A 20,775-nucleotide genomic window follows, 5' to 3' on the forward strand; every position below is an offset into this window, starting at 1 on the left:
TAACTCGTGTAGTAAGATCGCTCCGGGTCTGAAACTGCCATTTTTCGGCGAGGGTTCTTTTATGTTCGGTGGTGCACTTTCATTTGGGGGCGGGGGTCTAGTTGGGTGGCTCGGGGGTTTTAATTCAATTTGGAGGAGTGATTTGCTTGAATGTCATTCAACTCTGTATTGTCACAACTCAGTAACAAATGCTAAGAATCTGTGGACATGAGGGTAAATGTAACCTTTACTTTTTGCCCACCATGGCCACCCGCTGTCGAGTTTTCATTGTAGCTGAATGGTAATTACGAGGGAAGAATAGGGAATAAGTCCTGAATTCAGTAATATTGACACTTGTGTAAGATTGCCACGCTGGATCTTTTCAGCACGAGAAAAGTCACGCGAGACAAAAGCAGTATGATAATTTACAACTTCATGCTGAACATTTCGAGTCCTCACTTTCCCGGAACATTTTCAAAATGACAGGTGAAAAATGTATTGATGCTTCTCTTAAACAGGTGTAGCAGGATCGCGTTTACATTCACTGGCATTATTCTAAAACGAGTACCTATAAGCTGGGAGCATTCAGAGGCACTCGTCTCAATTAATTTCACTCTGCCTCCAAGAATTTCTAAGCTTTAGAGATCTTAAATCCTCTTTCACATGAGGTCTGAAATGCACCTTTGGGGTCACAAACTTCACCAATTTCTCTTAATCTATTTAATCCCTCCACCCCATACCCTCTCAATGGATTCTGCCAACCTGCCGCATAATTCAAATATTTGAACTCACTGCCTACACCCCTTTCCTTTACCGCTTCATCGATATCTGAAATCAATTTCTGCGCGACTATCGTTATTCCTTCGTCATCTTCAATATTCTCCCAGTTATAAGAAAGGAGAAATAGAGTAAGAGGACCTGAGGAAGATGAAAGGCCAAGAGAGTTGACTTCCTCGGATTGATTCATTGCAGCAATGGGAAGGGGCTGGATTGTTATGGCCCAATTCACACCAACGATAGAGGAGACAGAGGTGATGCTTGATTTCCAGATTGAATGGACAGTTTGAAGGAATTTGAAGCTTCCCCCAAAGGTGGTGGTTGCGAATTGATTGCTAGTTCATATTCAGCATTTCATTGTTCAAAACTACAATTATCATATCAGATGGGAACAAACCGTAAGCCGGGCGCAGCATATTTTCCAGCCTTCATAGCGAAGTCTGCAAGATTTGAAATACGCATGGTATTCAGATATTGAGGTTTCGCATCAAGAAACAGTTTGAACGCCTTCGGGCTCGTGTCGTTTTTTGTATACTCCAGATTATTGAAAATCGAATATCCATTTCGTTTTTGATTCCATGATATACTCATCATGATTGCAGCATAGGGGTCCAAATTCTCAAGAAGGTCCGCAAATCCTTTCAACTGTGAGTCAAGTGTCGAAATATCGTGGACGATGCAACCACCAAGGAAATTCTCTTGCGAAAAAGTTCGGATATCAAAGCGTGTGACGATGCCAAAGTTATTGGAGCCACCTTTCAGTGCTTGCCAGAGATTGCGATTCTCGAAGCGATTGGCATTTACAAGACTTCCATTGGCGAGGACCACTTCGTAGTTTTCGACGTTGTCGCACACTAAACCCTCCCTGGCACTAAAGAATGAGATACCTCCTAGCAAAGCATTCAATTAGTCATGAGAAGTTTCAGCAAGGATTCGAAGGTTTATTTATTCCATACCACCAGTAGTCAATCCTCCAACCCCAACATCGGCGACTCTCCCGCCGCTCGTAGCTAATCCCAAACTATCTAAAACTGAATAAACCTCGCGCCGCCGATAGACACTAAGGTCTGTTCTTTATTGACCTCTACCTTATTCAAAGCTCGAAGATTGATGGTGACTCCGCTTTCAATATTTGCAGCTCCGGCATTCAATGAGTACCTCCACTATCTTTGCAACTTCAGCATTTGTAATTGGTGTTGCTATGTATGCTGGAAATAATGACTGGGCTTGGGCTGAGAAGCAAGAGTCCCGTGCTGACTGATAGTCTGGATCATTGTGAGTTGCAACTTTTCCTTGCAAGGATTTGTGCAACGCTGTAATCTAATTCTCCTGTCAGTCAATTTATTGACGAGACTTATGCTTTGGTTACTTGTAGCTGTTTGCAGTTCTGTCATGACTTGTTTAGATTTCACAATTTCTTTCGAATTAAATTTCAGAGCAAAAGTAAAACGTTGTAGGAAATAAACAAAGTAACCAGTATCATATGGGTATACCCTTCAAATCAAAGCATGCAAATATAAGAGATAGAAAAGGTACTGCTTGGCCAAAAAACAAGTAAACCTCATTTGCGTCGAGCAACATCTTTACTGTTGGTCCAAGGAACGAAAGTTCCGATCGAGATTAGAAAATGATGCTTAGCCGGGTTACTCCAATTTGAAAAGCGGAATATAACCATATGTTTGTTGTCGGCATGCAGTTGGAAATCATTTCTGAATGTGAGAACGCAATGCTGATCCGGAACGAACATTGCTGTTGGCACGAGATCATACCAGAGATAGAAGACTTCCGAATCTATACAGAGAAAGGTCATTTATTAGACGTCAACTATGAAATCAAATTTGAAGGGAGAAAGATGACGACATTTTGCCAGGCTCTGTCGAGATGTTGAGAATTACGGATTTCCTTGGAACCATATCTGTCTAGAGCCAAAGCGACAAGTTAGGAGATGTAAGATGTGGCTGTAACCTGAACCATATTGTCGGAAATTGGAACTATTAAATTGACAGAGAGTAGTTCGAACCATCGTTACGCTTCTCATGAAAAGTGACGCTGCTGGACTGTATTACTTGAACTTGCCGACAGTGTGGATCAAATTTGGCGCTATTCATTCCGAAGATCCCAATTCTTATGTGTACTCTCGTCTGTCGAAGGTTCGCAATAGCCGTAGCTGAATGGATACGACGAAGAGCGTATTCATACTCGATGATGAGCACCGGGAGAAGTTATTGACAGTAGTAATGACAACTGAGAGCGATACGGTAGGAAACAATGTGGCTGGCCCCTTTACGGGTGGTAATATTTTAGAATACTTACATCGCGACTGGCTGTTACTCTAACCCAGATATAATTTGCACCGAGAGTTGCCATTTTTAGAGATGAGCTTTGTATATCTTACAAGAAGATGCACCACCAGCACGACAGGCTAGATTAGGCTTTAAACAGGAAACCAACCATTATTTATATTTTTACTAGATTCTCGAGATTTGGTTCTTGTTCCTATACGAAACAAGCTCTTTGTAAAGATTCCCGCCTAGCAATTGGTAAGTCAAAAATCAACCACTATGCCACTAAATTGACCAAACATCGAAGATCTGTCGATGAGAGCAATATCGAGCGGGTTTCGACATTGTGATAAAGCATTCGATGCACTAACAATCGCTGCATTATCGGCATTGTAGATCTAGTATTGTGCAGTTAAGATAGAAGAGAGGCCTTAAGATTCAACAAGGTAACAGCAATATATCACAAGTTCATTTTTTCCGTCGCTCTTTACTCAATGAAGACTTCTCCAGATGTGCTTCCGCCAAACATGATCGGAAATAGTCGAAAATTTCCTTAATATGATCACGTGTACATAATTTTCCCCCGACAGCTCGGAAGTTCGCTCTTGAGTACCGCAACCAGTGAGCCATCAATCCTTTTCTTCCTGTTACACTGCAGCGTCGCGTCACTGTTATCTTTCGATTATCAAACGGAAGATTTCTCCATTCTTATGTCAACCACATTCTTCAAAATGCTCCATCAACATCTTGTGGAACATCCGATGATAACCTTCCTCAAACAGGCGGTGAACCTCTAAGTGGTACAAGCTTTCATGCTTGAGTCTCCACCATTTCCCCGGAGCCTAATAAGCGTGTGATCATAACTTTACTGGGGTTAGAGTAGCAGTGTGAAGTATCCTAGTGGGTACCCCAGCGAGGCCAGGAAAGAAATTATCACACAAACTCATCGTTTTCTGCATATACGGAAGAGGTTGGTCGATGGTTTAACCGTTGTATAGCCAGTTATGCATGAGGCTCGCGTCCTTTTGGAAGGAGACATCTCCTGCTTACAGAACTTGGAATTCTCCGATCATGCGTAAGATTTTTTTCTCCCTCAATATTCCATCTTACGGACGTATTGCAAAATTCAGAATTGCATGCTGATATAGGCTTACTATAGTATGATTGGGGTTCGACACGTCTGATACGATAGTTCGTATAGACTAAACCTTAATGGAAGTCTTTAGTGTGTAGGCGACGAAGATAGATCGCCATGCATTTGTTTGATGGCCGAAATGAATACGCCTTGAACCTTGTGTCATTTCCTAGGTATTCGATTTCGTATGTTCAGATATCGAGATTCTTTTACCTTGCATCTCTATTTATTAAGGGGTTTAATATTGATATTTTATTCTAGGACGCGTTTGATTGAAATGAAATTCGCTCGAGCGCTTTCTGATATTGAAAATGGTACAGGGTTATAATTCTTCGGACTCGCTAATGTATGGCCAAAATCGTTATCAGTTCATCTTCCTCAATTCCCCAACGTCAGGTCCACAGAACAGTCTTCTCAAAAATTCCACAAACATGGATCTAGGTTTATGATGTAGCATGTGGATATTGAACAAGGATAATATCGGAGATTCCACATTTCTGGGTCGAGGAATCAAGCTATCCATGCATCTAAAGTCATCGACAACGTGCTAAGGGGTGAAGGATTAACTATTCATACTTGAAAGCCAGCGGTTGCAGCTTGCCTGTGTAACATCAGGCAAAAGAACACTTGGACGGGATCACGCCCTGGAGCCAATGATAGAAGACAGATATCGAGCGGGTACATGTATGTCAATGGATATCCTGTGTTCCCAGACAAGAAAGGCTACCAAAAGGAGTTGTTACGGACGAGTTACGGGGATTCATCCATGTGCTCGGTGTCTTATTTTTGGCCTGTGGCAATCTTGGGAAAACTGCCCCCAAACTCCCCTCAGACCCTGGCTCCAGACTGTGCACAATGTCGCCGTGACACCTTTCGCTAGTATACCCTAGATTGAATGAAAAGTTTTGAGTACGGTGCACTCATATCTCCTATACTGATGCTTTGAGAGTGACCTTCAGAATGACTATGTTGGTGATATCAAACCTTGAGAAACACAAATCGCACAAAATTGTCCTTTCTGGTTTTGCACATGGAACAAACACGAGATTGAGAGCAGCAACAGCTAATGTCTTTCATTGCTAAAACTATCAAAACTTCCATGGTATCAACCGCTAATTTCACAGCAATATTTAAACAGAACCAGATCGATGTAATCATAACCATTGATTCATTTATTCATGATTTCATTTCCCATCTCAGCATCTTCCAACACCATAGGTCCTATGAAAATTGCCCCCTTGCGCAGAATATGAATAACTCCATTCCCTCTTCGGCTCTTCTTGCGCCTCGTACCCAGGCTTTTCCTCTCTCACTCTTGACATCAGCATCTGATTATTCCATTGCGGCATCTGCCACTCGTACATTCCTGGATCTGGCTTGAAAATATCATCGTAGCTCCCAGAGACCTCCGGCATTGCCCCCATGAATGTTTGGAAGGGTTGCGAGCCCCAATGATGTGAAGGACCCATGTTGTATTCGGTAGGCTCGGGAAGTTGGCGATTGAGAGAAGGAGCTTGAGGTAAACTATTTGGAATGGCAGGCCATGTGGTTTCTTCATAGAGCCCATCAAGATCACCGAGTTCAGGCGCTGGAGACTGGCCTGCTGAGTGAATGCTGGATTCTGAGGTTGGCGGTGATGGTATTGATGCAGTCATACCATTCCATGGAACAGGGTGATGTGATTCGAATCTCTGATGGCCTTCAGCCTCCGGAAATGATCTTCCGTTATCCGCCACAATTGCAGATGGCGACCTTGATCTGATAGTGGGTGTGTTCATTGGCGGAGAAAGTAATTGGTGACTGCCGACTTGGTCTTGAGAATCTGATTGAATGCTGACTTTCATCTTTCTGTCTGCTCTCGTGGTTGTTTGTCTGCGTTTGGTGCCTTCTTGCACATATGATGGTCTTCTTGTAGCAACAATATTTCCATCTGCATCTCTCCAAAGTCTTTTTCTGGTAGCCAATACACCTAGTCCCTCACCACCAGCTTCATCATCCTTCTCCTTGTGACGATTCATATGTCTGTCTACATGACATGTTAGGAAAAGATTTTGGGGGAGTAAAATAATGTCACCTACCAAGGAGATCTCGACGTCGAAAATGTGCACGGCATCGCAAACAGGTATGATTTCCATCCTTGTGATTTAACGCATGACGATGCAAATGTTCACTCCTTGAAAACGATTTTCCGCACCCCGCGAAACTACAGCAAAACTTCTTCTTCCCGATACCTGCATTTGTGCTGTCATTCAAACTTTTCGAACTCGATGTTGAGCTTATTGAGGATGTGCGAGAGGATGATGATGAATTAGTGAGTGAAGACATGTTGATGTCGACGATAGTGATATGATAAGAGTAAAGTTCAAGCTTTGACTGTTGTCCTAATTCCAATACTGGTAATTGAGTTCAGACTATATAATAAATATCGAAGAACGGGGAAAAGAGGGGTCCAGCACTAAGGTATATATCTAGTCACGGAATAATTTCCACTCCACTGACAATCATACTATCTAACCACTGGCTCAATTTCCATTTATTTAACACTCCCAAGTTTTACCCACTCAAACACTGGTTATCGGGCATGGTGCACATACGTACATGATGATACATACATGGTTCCTCCAGGGCTCTCCACAACTAGTTTATTCAAGATTTCCACTACCACTACTGACAGGGTGTTCGGGCAGACTAGTCAATTGCGAATTGCGACAAATTGACATACTAAACCCCGACCTGTCAATGGGTGAAGCTACCTAGTTGAGTAGGATATCCGCTCACAAATCCTTTGGTAGTTCATGTCTTGTATGATAGGCATTTAGCCACGACGAGAATAGAAATTTGAACCTCATTCGGCTTCATTCCCCATATCCAACATTTCCATAGCGACGATACCGCACAAAAATTACTCGGGCATTAACCATGTTTATTCTATGTGATTCTCCAACCACGGGTTCTACAAATGCAAGTGCGGTTGTCTGTTCCGTTAACACCCATCACCTATCAGGAGTCGGCACCGGTGCATCATGCGTACAAAGTATCCTCGTAGTTCTCAGCCGTTCCCTTGCAAATACCACCAATCACGTTTGTTAAACGTTTTCTATTTGATGTTACAATTGGCTCCCCAAGCACATGGTATACCAGCATCCCCACAATTCCCATCAATCATTCTCAAATCAAAGGGCGCCAGGTTACCCCTCCACGCAAACCCATGTTTGTATATATTTATCGCTCGCCGCTGCATCCATTAATTTTCTGTATTGGTTTTTTTTACCTAGGTATTTGCCAATTGCCTTCCTTATCGATATTTTCTCTGTTGATGTATTTACTAAGCAGTTGGGGCATGAACTCGAAAATTCTTATCGCAGATATCTGACCACTTGTCACCCTGTAAACATTTCCACGCTACTCGAATCCCTCACAGCGTTTCGGTGATTTACGCCAATCAATCAAAATCAATCCCCATAAGCTTTACTCACCTAGCTTGATGTGGAAAATACAGCGGCCATCAAGTGCCGCCGTTGGCGATGCTAACGACATCGCTTAATGTAGCTCTGGAACCATAGAGTCAAGGGTTTGCTGGAACTGGGTATCTAACCGACTACATGACTTGCCAATGCAGTTTAGCTTTCACCCTAAATATCACAATACAGCTGCCTTGAGGCTGGAGGACTAGAAAATTATGGGAATTTCCGTTGGGGTCCATAAGTTATAATAGAAATCGACTCTCTGTACGTACAATCCCAAGGAGTTGAAGATCTTCACAACTCCAATCTCCATGGGCTTGGCTTCTGGTAATTTATGGCGATATCCCAGCGAAAGATATAAGTACTTCGGTAAACAATAGCCCGGAATGGGAGTCATATCCGACGGTGTCCACTTTCTTCGATGTGAGAAAGTCCACCCCCAAGACTACTAATATCATACAGTAGCGTGGTTTTTGAATCGGTCATATGAATGGATGTCCCGTCCTTTTCCTTTCTCTGATATTATTCCGTGATATCGTCATAAGGATGAGGGTGTAAGCTAATGCTCACCGTCGTTTGAGGTCATAATAACACCTAGAGTGCATGTGTGTGATAAGATGCGATATCACCATGCAATGACCATGTCTGCCATGTGTAAACGCTGTTTCTTTGCACATCAATCCTTTTGAACATCTTGAAGCTGGAAGTCGTAATCCTCATCCTGAATCCTTTATTTCTGTTTCATGCAAACGTCTGTGATTCTACGCGCTTGTCGTGTTCGCACAGTGCTTTTGATTTCGAAGCCCTGTTCCTTGTAGCGCGAGTTAGACCCCAGGTCAATAATTTCCCAACGGATGCGCATCTTTAGTCCACCAGCCATGAAAACGCCACGTGTGGAAGACGAGATCCATTTCCATGGTATTACCACAGCCATAGACGGAAGGATCGAAACCTGGGTCTTTGAGAACCTTAATGGTACATGCTAATTGACAGGAATATATGAACGAAGCGCTGATACCTGATTCGACTTATCTTAGTACTGTCTTAGCCATTTAATTCGTGAGCTTGTCAAACGTCCGATGTTTTTCCGGTGGGGCCTAATGATTGATGTTGACTGCCTTGAGCTGTTTTCCAACTTCACTAAACACCCAGCCTTGATCTTTAAATATCTTTGGCATTACCTCCTTCTCTGGACCAAAACGCGATTTTAGCCGATGAATTTCCCAAGAATCGATTTTCCTAGGCCATATCGTCGATCTGGTACCAACCATGGGAATAAATGGGAATAATAACGTACAATCGCCCAAGTGTACTTGATGTTAAGCTTCACTATGTGGGCATAAATCACATCCTGAACTTTAAGCGCCTTCATGTCGTATGATTTCCGATTCGAAGTCGACACTACGTTAGGACGCCAATGCCGTTTGCCTTAATGATCTGCCGTAATATACCCCTGTTGTCTGACTATAAATTGCTTCCAAATTGCTTCCAGGTAAGATTTTAAAGGAGGAATCGCGTGGCAACTGTTACCGGCGATGTCAAATGGATCGATTGAGTTTGGGGGCATCGACCTTCCTCTTTTGCTACCATAGATTAACATGACGAGTCGAGCGCTAAAACGCTGTGCCAAAAATACACATTGTGATGAAAACAAATTCCAGAATAAAAATGCCTATTGCTGACAGTCCGCAGGGAGTCGCAATCTAAATAAAAAGTTATCAATCCATCAAATGCTTATGAGGAAGGACCCCCAAGTTTATATACCTCTTGTCCTTTCGTTTGCTGCCTCACTACCCCATTCTCCTACAAACTCCAATCATACCACACACCTACCACTTCTAATGGAAGGAATGCTTTCCGGCCAATCAAGGTTCCCCTCCCACGTCTTCAAGGCAAGAATGGGGTATTTATCTCAATGTTTTTGAATTTTTAGTACTTAAAAAGTGCCACTGTCGGACACAGGCACTCTCGTGGTCTTTGTCCTGACGCTCGTCCAGCTTTTCCCGAAGATGGGGTTTAACTGGAGACAGAATAGGAAGTGTTAAAGTTTAACTACATTTCCTTCCTGGAACGTGACCGTGCTACAATATCAAAGTTCTGCACCTGATCGACACGACGTCAAACTCTATAAACATGCATTCATGTCCAATTTCTCAGCCTTACAAACCTACTCAAAACACGAGCTGGATACACGTGAAAAGGACCGTTACCGCTAGACCCCAATTGCTAGAAGCTTCGTGCCCAGAAATGTAGGAAAAAACTTTAACTTACCGACATGCAACAAATCAAATTGATCAGTAAACAAATCCCATCGCATCTTCCAAATCCCGTTCTTTCTAGCCCTGTCATCCCATCCTCAATCCCTTCACGCACATGGCAAACAAGCATTCCGTTCTGCACACCATCACTAGGTTAACCTCCAAGCTGTTCCAAGTCACCGGGTCCGAAGACTCTCGGCTCCGGCGCTGGCGGAACCAAATTTTCGGGAACACCTCTTCTCACGTAAATGAAATGTGTACCGATACCCTTGTGCATGTTCTACCAAATGAATTGCATTAAATTTCTACGCTATCTATGCACTGCATGGCATAACTATCCGCAGCCCCTTGTGACTGCCCGTCCCGTTTCGCTTCCATGACACCGGGACCCAAAACAAATAACTGATAGTACACAACCACGTTCATTCTTTACCATAATAAGCTCATTTTTTGGGTTTTAAAACTTCTTTTATGAAATACTTTTGTTTGCCGTCAAGTGAGTAACCATGCAAACCATGGGGCAGCTATTGATTCTGCCGAAACAGACTTTTAACGGTGTGGAGTCAAATATCAATGTTTCTGAGCACATGCCAGATAGTACCCTCCTTAATATCATTGTATGAAACAAACTCCAAGGCCTTTCCTACCTGTTTTTTTCGCCCTTGTTTTACTTTCAGTTCCTTCTCCCCCCTCTATACTGTCTCAGCTGCACTAACAATCATCGTCGTCGGGTGGTGGACTCTCATTTCGATACTGTGCACGCGATATAGCCTTGGCTTTCTCAAACGCAGCAGTCTCATCCATCGAGTCGTCTTGAAACTGCGCGAGTGATGTACTTTCTTTCCAATGCGCTTCAGATGACATAATCTCTGCAAGCTTGGTACTCTTGTGGATTGGTGTGCGCCCTTGTGCAGTCGAACCCTCATTATCTTTGCGCGTAGTCAGAATAAGTCGCGGCTTGACTTTTTTGTGTTTGTCTTTGGTATCTTCTCTCGCCGGTTCGACCGGTTCAGTTTTGTCCAATGAAATCAATGACATTCTTATTGCCTTTTGAAGATCATCTTCCTCTTCCTCTAGTGTTTGCGGTGAAGCTTGTGAGCTCCATTTTCCTATCGCTGCACCATATTCGGCGTTAACACGTGGGTCTCCCGTTATTAAAGGGGGGTTATGATTTTCGTAATCGTCACACAATTTCTTGTCGTCATGTGTCTCGTCAACGTAAAAATCCTCCCTCTTTTCCAAATATTCATGTTCTGCTTCCAGAAGTTCCAATCGACTTTCCACATTTTTGTACTCCTCGGAGCCATAGGGGAGATCACACAGTTGTTCTTCTAGCTGGTCTGACTCCGTTTCTACAGCTGATATTAATTGATTGTAATTCATAAATCTGTCATGAGAGAACCAGCGCGAAGAATTCATCGCATCATCAGGCCCAAATCCATTTGCGACAGGCCGCATGTTGGAGTCTATTATATCAAAAATGATTCTGGCCGCCCTCTGTCGATCATCTTCGAGTGCCGGAACTTCCATAGAAACCGCTTTATCCCGGATGTCTTGTAATTCTTTCTTCTTTTGTTCTCTCACAGTCTTGTCACTATCGCTCGACCTATTCTGCCCGAGAACCTCCATGATAGCCATCGACTCATGCTGTAAACAACGCAATTCGACAACCAGACTACGACTGGCTTCCTCTATCTTCGTCTTTTTTTCGTTGGAAATTAATTTTCCGTTGACACGCACTCGCGGTCCTTGACTTGGTTTTTGTTTTGGAGTTGGGGGTGGGGGTAGAGCTACAGCTGCTGTGTTTGGTTCGATGCCTTGACTAGCCATGGGACTTCCATGAGACTCTGAACATTTCTCCGAGGAAGATGAGGGAGGATTCGTCCGTGGTTCATTTTCAAGCTTTCTTCGCTTATACGTTTCAAGCTGTCTTTGCTTGCACAGTTCAATTCCCGTTGTGTCTGACAGCTTGACATTATCATATCCATCGACTCTTCCTTTTAACATTAGTTCTCTGGCCTTTTCTTCAGTCAAAGGCTCCCACTCATTGCCGTTGTTTTTCACTTCCTGGTAATGTAGACGGAGAATCTTTCTAGGTTCGCCTTTAGCGTCCCAATCCTCATCTGAATAATCTTCATCATCGATTATATGCCTGCGTCGACGTCTTCTGGCTCTGAAATCATCTGCGGTGTCGTTTTGAACTCTGGCTGTAGAGAATATGCGCTGCGATGAGTCAGGTCGATTGGCAGCAGTGGCTCCTTGTAATGGTACCAGAGGAAATGGATCTGGAAACTCCCAGGGCTCTCGAGGTCGCAACGAATAGTCCCTGGGTTTATAAACGTACTTGGGGCGTCTTGGTGGAGAAAAGTTTCCCTCGGACTGTGCAAAACCTACGTCACCCATGTCTACATCATTATTCGTTGTGGACTTTGGCACCTCCATAGAAGATACGTTTTTAAAGAGTTGGCTTTGTGGAGGCGATTGAGTCACTCCCAATTCTGACGTAAAAAACATAGGTTCATTACCTGACCGATATTCCGGAGGGGATCTTGGATAGCTACCCGGCATACTTGGAAGATCGTAGCTCCCAGGATGTCTGACTTCTTCGTCTAGTATAGAATTTCTTCTCTCAAATACTGTAAAAGAAGAAAAGGTTTCACTTTCAGTATCGTCATTATAGTTATTGTCTGAATTCGGATCAGAGATTAACGGTGTGTGAAAATCTACTGTGATGTTTGTATAAGAGGGGGGTGGGGGCCAGCACTTAGCGAATGTGGTAGTATCATTCAGATCTACATTGGCACCATGACATTTTTGCGAGATATATGCCTAGTCAAGGTCAGTCAATTGACATATAGCTTTTTCAGGAGTACATACATCTAAAGTTTGAGACCACTTTTTGTCGTTGACCACGTTTGAGCTCGAGTTTGTAAAAGGTTGAAAATCTACATGGGTGTTAGACATCAAATTGCAAGTAAGCTTAATGAGCAATAGGCCTACAACGGCGAGGGTGCGTATTGCCCTTGCGGCATGCAGGTCGAGAAGCAGGATCAATTTTTCTCGTGACGTCTTTAAACCATAAATTTCCTAGTGCTTTTTTGTATTTCATGTTCTTATTGCAAAGTGATTGCATGTAAAACGTTTTTCTCTTGGACCTCGATCTTATATTTGACCATTGAGATCTACGGATACGAACTTCTTGTTCTTGATCCTCCTTTGGTACCAACTTTGTGCCATTCAATCCTTGAAGTTGTACCGACTTCACGGGCAAGTCTTGAATGATTGAGAGACTAACAGATCATTAACAAGTACTCTCGCTGGAATTATGACTTGGTACCTTTGATCATATTTGGCTATAGTCTTCGGATTAGGACTTGTATGTACGAATGATCTGGAGAGTAATACGTACGAGTTATAGGCCTCTTTAAAAGACCGGAGTATTGTGTTGATACTCTGAGATTGTGCCAGCTTCCATTGTGTACCTAAATATCGACACAGATTAGTCTTTGGAAGTCCGAATCCTACCAACCTAGTCTACCGAGCTGTTGGACGGCTACCTCTTTTAGCTTTGAATCAGGTTTTCTGTAGCTCTGATCATCACTATCTCGTATCTCCGTCACCTCACCAAGCGCTGTTTGCACATCAATCGGTGAAGTTCTATGGTCAGATTGCGGCAAGAGTGCAACATTTTCTGTATGAGTGAAACCCATCGAATCCTCCGAATCAACGGATTCCAGTTCTATAAAATTATCCATGTTGTTATAAAACAACAAAGAAGATCTCAAGACCACTTTGTTTATCGCTCAAGATATTTGAAGCCTTCTATGCTTTCATGAAAATCTTCAATAAACCTCGAATTTGCGTGAGTATTGATGACACCTGAGAAAGCTGGATCGAATGGTAGTTGTCAAAATGTTCTAGAATCTGCTGGAGTGAAAACTGGGATGTCGGCAAAATCTATTCGTATGTGAGTTCCAATCAGCGGAGAGAACTTCGCGTTGAGGATCTCCTTCTAGGCCTCAAGGCAAAATCTGATGTGTAAAATCTATATGTACAATAATCAAACTGTAGAGAATAATAGTCCCATAAATACGGAGGGACTGGTGAATTTCGAAAGTACTGATGCATGGATCAAATGTATTGTTTTCTTTTAAGGCGTAAACACCCCCTAAATTGTTGCAAGATAATAAAAGCAAGGGAGATTGTTCATCTGCTCTTGCTTTTAATTCTCTACCACGAGTGCTTCTCGTGAGACAAGCCATATCAAAATGAAGGTGCCGAAAACCACCTTCCATACCGTAGGGTCGCACAATTGATTCAATCGTCAAATGACAAGGCAGGTTTGACCGGTAACGCCAAAAAGATCAACAGTCAGATCGAGATCACACGCAAATAACCATCAGGTAATATACACTGATATCTAAAATCGGACGAAAGCAGAGGAAAAATTAGAATAGCAGTTGCACAACGTGAACTTGTGAGAATCTCATCACCTTGCCACGATAGGTCCCTATCCTATCAATGACGGTAGATGTATAAGCTTCATTAATATCTTGTGATATCATTACCCAGTTCTGTCTACGCTCTTATAAGGGTACAACGAGTGACGAATTGGGCTGAAGACGGACTAAAATAAAATAAAAGATGAGAGGAATATTTGCGAAAGATTTAATCACGTGATATTTCGAGAATAATAAGTTTTTGCTTGAGTTCGTCTCGAGAACATCTTGTTTTCTGCAACAAAGATCTTGATATATTCAACCATAGATCAGAAACCCAACAATCGGGATTTTCAACTCGACCAAGAACGTACATAGTTTACGCATCTCAAATATGACTATAAAATGCCCACTCAGCAGCGGACGTCGTCAATATCGAACAAACAACGTTTGTTCAGCCCTGTATTTGGGTCTCACTGCGGTACTTTTGTCGTTACTGATTGACAACTTTCAAGGATAAAAGAAGTCTCGCACTTAGCCTTCTTTGAACAATTTCCCACTAAAAGAAGGATTACCGAACTTCTATTGCAACGAACTCGATCTTCGATCCAGATCTAGATCATGATAGAGCTCTTTGTTGACTTGCGGAACATGAGCTTTCCGAGCTTGGCATACACTCATCCCCCTCTAGATGTCCAGCTTACGAGAGTATGCAATAATTCAGAAACGCCAACGTTCGATGGTGTTACGATTGAAAATGTTTGCTGACTATAGAATAAAGAAGTCTACATGTCGTCTCCTTTTCTCTAGTAGAAAAGTCCCGCGGCTGTTATTACCATGGTGTGACTTCACGGAATAGTCCATGAGAGCTAATTGGCTGGATTTCTGCCTAGAAGGGATTTGCACATTTTCGCGGGGGTATTGAATAGCTAGTCATCAAAAGAAGATGACGGTCCTTGTGATAATCACGGAGCTTTGAAAGCAAAACGGAAAGGGGTGCGCTTCTTTAAAGAAAATGAAGTCAGCAATTATAAAGCGAGTGTGGAAACCCCAGGGCATGATGGACTGTTGCAGAAAGTATCCACTAGGATTTCACATAACAGTATGAAGATTTTCAACGCAGTAATTCTATGTCTTTTCGCTAGTATCGAGTTAGCTATTGCTGCTACCAGTACTTCTATACTTTCATCATGCACAACCCAATCCGCTACCAAATCTGTTGCCGTGCTTAAAACCATCACAACACGCAGAGGCGAATATTTCTACGCTTTCAATACTTTCTATAGACCTCCTCCAACAACGGTTACAGTTACCCTTCCCGCCAGATACACAATTACCACCACTACCCGAACAACTCCCCCTGCAGCAGTTATGGCAAGGGCCACAGACCCTGTAGTGATTGGTGTTGACGGAGGCTCGAAAAAACCTCGAAGTCTCCCCGATGATGCTTCACGCGGAATCTCTCTTCCACGAATTGTGCCTAACAGGTTCAACCTCCGATCTCTATCTCCAAGGAATATGTATCCTTACGTAGTATACTGTGTATATGAGATCAGAAGATACTCAATCACGACAGTTATGGGTGCACAACAAACCGTAACAAAGACTGTCACCCCAAAATACACAACGACGACTGTAGTTTAAACTGTAACAGTATAGCCACAGCCTTCGTTCAATCCTAGGATGCTTGCTATTTCGCAAATTATCGGACAAGATGTACTAAGTCGACCTTTCACCACTATAACAACTGCTTCTCGTCAACAGCCTTTGCGATAGGATATGTACCATGCGAACACTATGATTTATCCGTTGAACAGATACACATTACAACGTTCGTTTCAGGCGCTGATATTGTGGAGAATTTCTTTGTATGCTGTTTCAGACAGTGCCCAGTATGTCTACACCAAATAGGCACGATGGGAATTTGAGTTACGGGCTACAACCCCGGAAATCTTGGGCTTAATTTTAAAAGCAGACGCTATTTATGACACAAGAGTGAAAAGAAGAAAAGAAGTGAGAATGAATTTTGTTGGCATGAGGGTTTTTACGAAACTCTTACATAATATATTCCTCCAAAAAGTTTGGTCATGTAAAGTACAAAAGTAATATGATTTGATCACTGATGATGAGGTCTGAACCATGTTGTCTTGATCATGTAATTGCATCCACCTTGTAAATTTCGAAGCAATTCATTACGACGCTTGCAACATCAGTAGATAGGATCTATAGTTGCATCCTATCACAGTTAACCAGAGATCTGTCAAACTCCACACAAAATTCTTCGCTAAAATAAGGAGAACTCACTATGATCAGATCAGAAATAATGCTTAATCATCTCACGGTGCAACTTGTTATGATCAAACACTCACAGGTTATAAGCAGGCATAGTACAGACAAACATTTGAAATAAAATTATATCATATTGCATTAATTATTCATATATATCCGAAACCTCCTTAAACTCCCGATCCCTTTCTAAGCCACAGCCCACAGTATGCCCCTAAGACAAACGAACACCTGAATGAAAGGCTTTTAATGCTCGAAACAAACTGTGACGCTCGTTATGCATACACCTGCCGCCACAATTATCATTTCTCTATTAATTCCGACTCAAGGAAAGTGATGCCATCCCCAGGCAAATTATTAAAATCTCAACTCGAAACGAACGAATGAATAAGAGAAAGTTCATCAACGAGCGGGAAGATATTAAGTCGATTAAGCCATAGATGAAATGGAACAACCCATTTACGTTCTCGGGCTACAATCCCGAATCAATTTGATCCACCACCGTCGTATTCGTGAATGCCGCCCAATCTCTGCAAGTCTGAGCCATAATACTTGGGATTCTTAACTTTGCAATATCAGCTGGTCTTTCCAAGACACTCACGTACAAGCCGCTGCCAACATGAAATGCAATGTGGCAATGCAAAGGCCAAACACCGGGATTGTCAGCTGTGATTTGTAGTACCATATAGCCACCAGCTTGAAGAGTTTGTACATCACGACGCTGTGGGTTGGATGGTCGAACAACTGTCTGTCCGTCCCAGAGTCCAACTCCTTCATTCAACACGAACATGTTGTGGCCGTGAAGATGCATTGGATGAGAGACTGTGGTTGGGTTGGTAATGTAGATACGGATGGAACTATTGTCACCAAAGTTGTAGACGTTCCATTCGGGACTATCTGGGTATGAGTTGTTACCCTGATTGGATAGGAGAAGTATTGGCTCGTTATAGTTTGCACGGAAGGAAGAATTGTTCATCGACCATAGCCAGTTTCCAGAAGCATTTTGTCCGAATCCAATATCGATTTGTTCCGTTGTAGGCGGGTTAGGATCAGGTGTAATCGGGTACCAAGGAATCGTTTCGTTGAGAGGGTCATTTGCGCAGACATTGGCGACGGAATCAGTAAAAATGGTGGAGGCAGTAGTGGTAGAGTTTACATTAGGTTCGAGACCATAATAAACGAGTGCCTTGGCTTCAGGGTTCTTGAAAAGTGAACATCCAGCAATTGTTGATCGCATCCAGTATGATCCTGTCGTTTCAGTCGGGAGACCTTCGACGATGACATCGGTACGCTGACCAACTCCCAAAGTTATGACTTGGGTTGTGTATGGGATGATAGGAACGAAATCATTGGCAATGACAGTCATGTTGTGTCCATCGATTGCGAATTTCTGCATTCCTTCAGTGCCAGCGTTAATGAGCCTAAGTCTGTGCTTAGATCCAGCTGTGAGCTTGAAAGTAGCCGGCATGTAGTTCTCATCATTGCAGGTAGTATTATCACCGGCAGCTTTTGTAGAGCAGTCGAAGAATCCTTTCCCTTGGATAAGATTACTATCGGAACTCACAAGCTGAAGGTTGTTAGCATAGGTTCTTGTAATTCGGAGGATGAAAACCACTCACAACTCTGTTGAGGTCAGTCGACATAGAATCCTCAACTAATGAATAGTAATCTGGGTGATACCAATCGTTCAAGAGTACTGGCCCCAAATCTTATCAAAATTAGCACAATTCGTTCAATCTTCGGGCAGTTTACTTACCATAATCATATGGAACAGTTGGGGGGCCATGAATGATCATAGGACCAAATATACCAGCATTGTACTGGGCAGAGTAATGGGAATGCCACCAACTTGACCCGTACAGATCGGCCAAGAACGAATATGTGAAAGTTCCTCCAGGCGGGATCGGACATTGTTGGACTCCGGGAACACCATCAAACCATTGACTTTCTTTTTGCAGGAGTCCATGCCAATGAAGTGCTGTACCTTCTTCAGGGCCTCTGATCTCATTGTGAACAGTGACTTCGATCGTATCTCCCCAATTGGCCTCGATGAGAGGGCCGGGGAAGACGCCATTCACTAGTATCACATCTCTTTGATAACCATCTGGTGATGCTTGGCCTCTTTGAACCGTGAAATCATATCTTCTAATCACACCGGTGTGTGGTGCATCAGCTGTTGTACGATCAATGGTCAGTCATAATTCCATGAATTTGGGCCGGTGATCAACTTACTATAAGGGTTGGAATTGTTAGCAGTCCTGTTACCCCATGGAAATCCTTGAGGAAGGGGAGTTACAGGATTGCTGGTTTTCAGGAAATTAATAGGCAGGTTCGAATAATTGTTTTGAGCAGAAACGAGTGACCCAAAAAGGAGAGTGGCGAGAGAAGCTAGACCCCGCATGTTGAAGGAATGTAAGAATCAAGACCAGAGGTATTAAAGAGTGAACCTTCTATGGCAATGTTCTAATGCTGATGTGAATGCTGATGTGGAATATGAGACGGATCTGTACAGGAGGTCTTGATTTATATAGAATTACTTCACAAATCAGTCTAGTAAAGATACAAAAAAAAGTTAGTAAAGTATTGAGAAGCTACTAGGCTGATCAGCAACACTTGCATCTTGCGGGAATGAATTCATGCTATGCCTGGATGGATCAAATAGGCTTGCAGGATGCTCAATTGCATGCATTGATCTCTAGGTAGACATGGCATAGAATCATCCGAACTTGACTGAAGTTTTTAAATATAAGCTTGACGGCACATCAAGAATGTCTAAGGTTGAGGTGAGAGTATCAGTCCTGAGTTCCACATATAATCCAAATCGAAAATTGCTTCGGTACTCTGCCGTGCGAATAGTCTACACGGGAGAAGACAAAAGTTCTGAGTCTTCATGCCAATAAGTGTATAGTACAATGGCCATCGAGTCTTTTCAAACAGATGTACAGCGTCAGTTTCGTGCTTCACCGATTTATTCCCCTGCGGATTGCATGTATATCAAGATTACCAGGGGAAGTAAGAGCACTAAAAGTCGTTACTGACGATCGAATTGATGGAGCAAGTCTGTTTGATGTTCATGGGTCATGCGAACCCATGTCTTTACATATTTGTGGGGTCAAAAATGTCAATCATTGGCTTAAGACTTACGTCTTTGGCTGTCATGTAGTCTGTCAAAGGTCACTCAGAGTTCTTGGCAATACCAGTATTCAGGAGAAATTTAAATCCTTACCCCGGAATGATGCTAGATGCTCGGCAGATATTGATAAGCTTCAATGATTGATCGTGGTTCCTGCAGAGGACGTCGAAGTTCAAGCCCTAGAGTGCCATAGGACGAACAACTAGGCCTATGATAAAGCATTGAGAAAGTACGGCTTGATAACTTTTCCGTCATGGTTTTGAGATCGTGCGACGTTCAATGAGGAGCTCAGAAATCACACTTAAGGATTTGACTATGTTTATTTGCAAAGGCAGCCAGAACACGTGAAAGTACATCGATCCTGAAATAAATGTCGGAAATTGGAGAGAAATAAGAAATACCTTCCAAAACTATGCACCCAACTGCTCCTACCAGTAACTCTCCGAGTTAGACTAACTAGAGCTATCGAGATATACATTAATGACGATTGGTAGTTCAGTGGATTTAGCCACCCATTTAGCGGCTGGGCCCTGCGATCCCTTCGAGTACTCTTCGCCAAACGAAGTCGCGAAAATATGATAGTGAGACTTTACATTGAATTAGGATTCACATCCAATATACTAGCCACAAACCTATTTCTCTGTAGAAACATCGGATATGGATAACTAGTATCCGGAAGGAAGGAAAAAGAAATCATTTTTGTGAGACCAATTCTTTTTCTGGGAGATGAAGTGAATTTCGACTTCGGGTCGGGCCACTGCCGACATAAAGGAGTTGTGGCTTGCAGGAACCACGAGCGAGACTTCAAGCATATTAAAGCGGGATCGACTTCCAGGTTGAAGCCGAAGGAAGATCCTCGGCGTAGGGGATTTCCATGGCCGATGTAGTGGGTTCGTGATAATTTGAAAGGAACAAATCACATTCTTCGTTTGACATTCCCCGAATTGAAGTTCCTGAATTTACCTTGTTCCTCGCTCGTGTCTGGGTACGTAGAACCGCGGATTCAATGGTTGTCACGTTTG

General features: G+C 42.9%; 5 protein-coding genes across 5 annotated transcripts; 1 reads left to right on the forward strand and 4 right to left on the reverse strand.

Moving 5' to 3' along the window:
• Positions 1-610: 610 nt before the first annotated feature.
• On the reverse strand, positions 611-2,337 carry EAE97_008026 (uncharacterized protein; the record flags this gene model as incomplete). Its single annotated transcript, XM_038878540.1, has 5 exons — positions 611-1,091; positions 1,154-1,646; positions 1,713-1,816; positions 2,015-2,076; positions 2,293-2,337. The coding sequence occupies 5 exons, from the start codon at positions 2,335-2,337 to the stop codon at positions 611-613; spliced, it is 1,185 nt and encodes a 394-aa protein (XP_038730790.1).
• A 3,032-nt stretch (positions 2,338-5,369) lies between these two features.
• EAE97_008027 (uncharacterized protein) lies at positions 5,370-6,498 on the reverse strand (the record flags this gene model as incomplete). Its single annotated transcript, XM_038878541.1, has 2 exons — positions 5,370-6,199; positions 6,252-6,498. The coding sequence occupies 2 exons, from the start codon at positions 6,496-6,498 to the stop codon at positions 5,370-5,372; spliced, it is 1,077 nt and encodes a 358-aa protein (XP_038730791.1).
• Positions 6,499-10,606: 4,108 nt separating this feature from the next.
• EAE97_008028 (uncharacterized protein) lies at positions 10,607-13,650 on the reverse strand (the record flags this gene model as incomplete). The annotated part of the gene is made up of 5 exons (XM_038878542.1): positions 10,607-12,724; positions 12,773-12,840; positions 12,896-13,185; positions 13,305-13,377; positions 13,425-13,650. 5 exons carry the CDS (start codon positions 13,648-13,650, stop codon positions 10,607-10,609), a joined length of 2,775 nt encoding a protein of 924 aa, XP_038730792.1.
• Positions 13,651-15,438: 1,788 nt separating this feature from the next.
• Positions 15,439-15,978, forward strand: EAE97_008029 (uncharacterized protein; the record flags this gene model as incomplete). Its single annotated transcript, XM_038878543.1, has 1 exon — positions 15,439-15,978. The coding sequence occupies one exon, from the start codon at positions 15,439-15,441 to the stop codon at positions 15,976-15,978; it is 540 nt and encodes a 179-aa protein (XP_038730793.1).
• Positions 15,979-17,092: 1,114 nt separating this feature from the next.
• On the reverse strand, positions 17,093-19,021 carry EAE97_008030 (uncharacterized protein; the record flags this gene model as incomplete). The annotated part of the gene is made up of 4 exons (XM_038878544.1): positions 17,093-18,187; positions 18,240-18,328; positions 18,377-18,793; positions 18,853-19,021. The coding sequence occupies 4 exons, from the start codon at positions 19,019-19,021 to the stop codon at positions 17,093-17,095; spliced, it is 1,770 nt and encodes a 589-aa protein (XP_038730794.1).
• Positions 19,022-20,775: the final 1,754 nt, after the last annotated feature.

This window comes from Botrytis byssoidea (genome assembly GCF_014898295.1).
Source record: "Botrytis byssoidea strain MUCL 94 chromosome Unknown BBYS_016, whole genome shotgun sequence".
Lineage (NCBI taxonomy): Eukaryota > Fungi > Ascomycota > Leotiomycetes > Helotiales > Sclerotiniaceae > Botrytis > Botrytis byssoidea.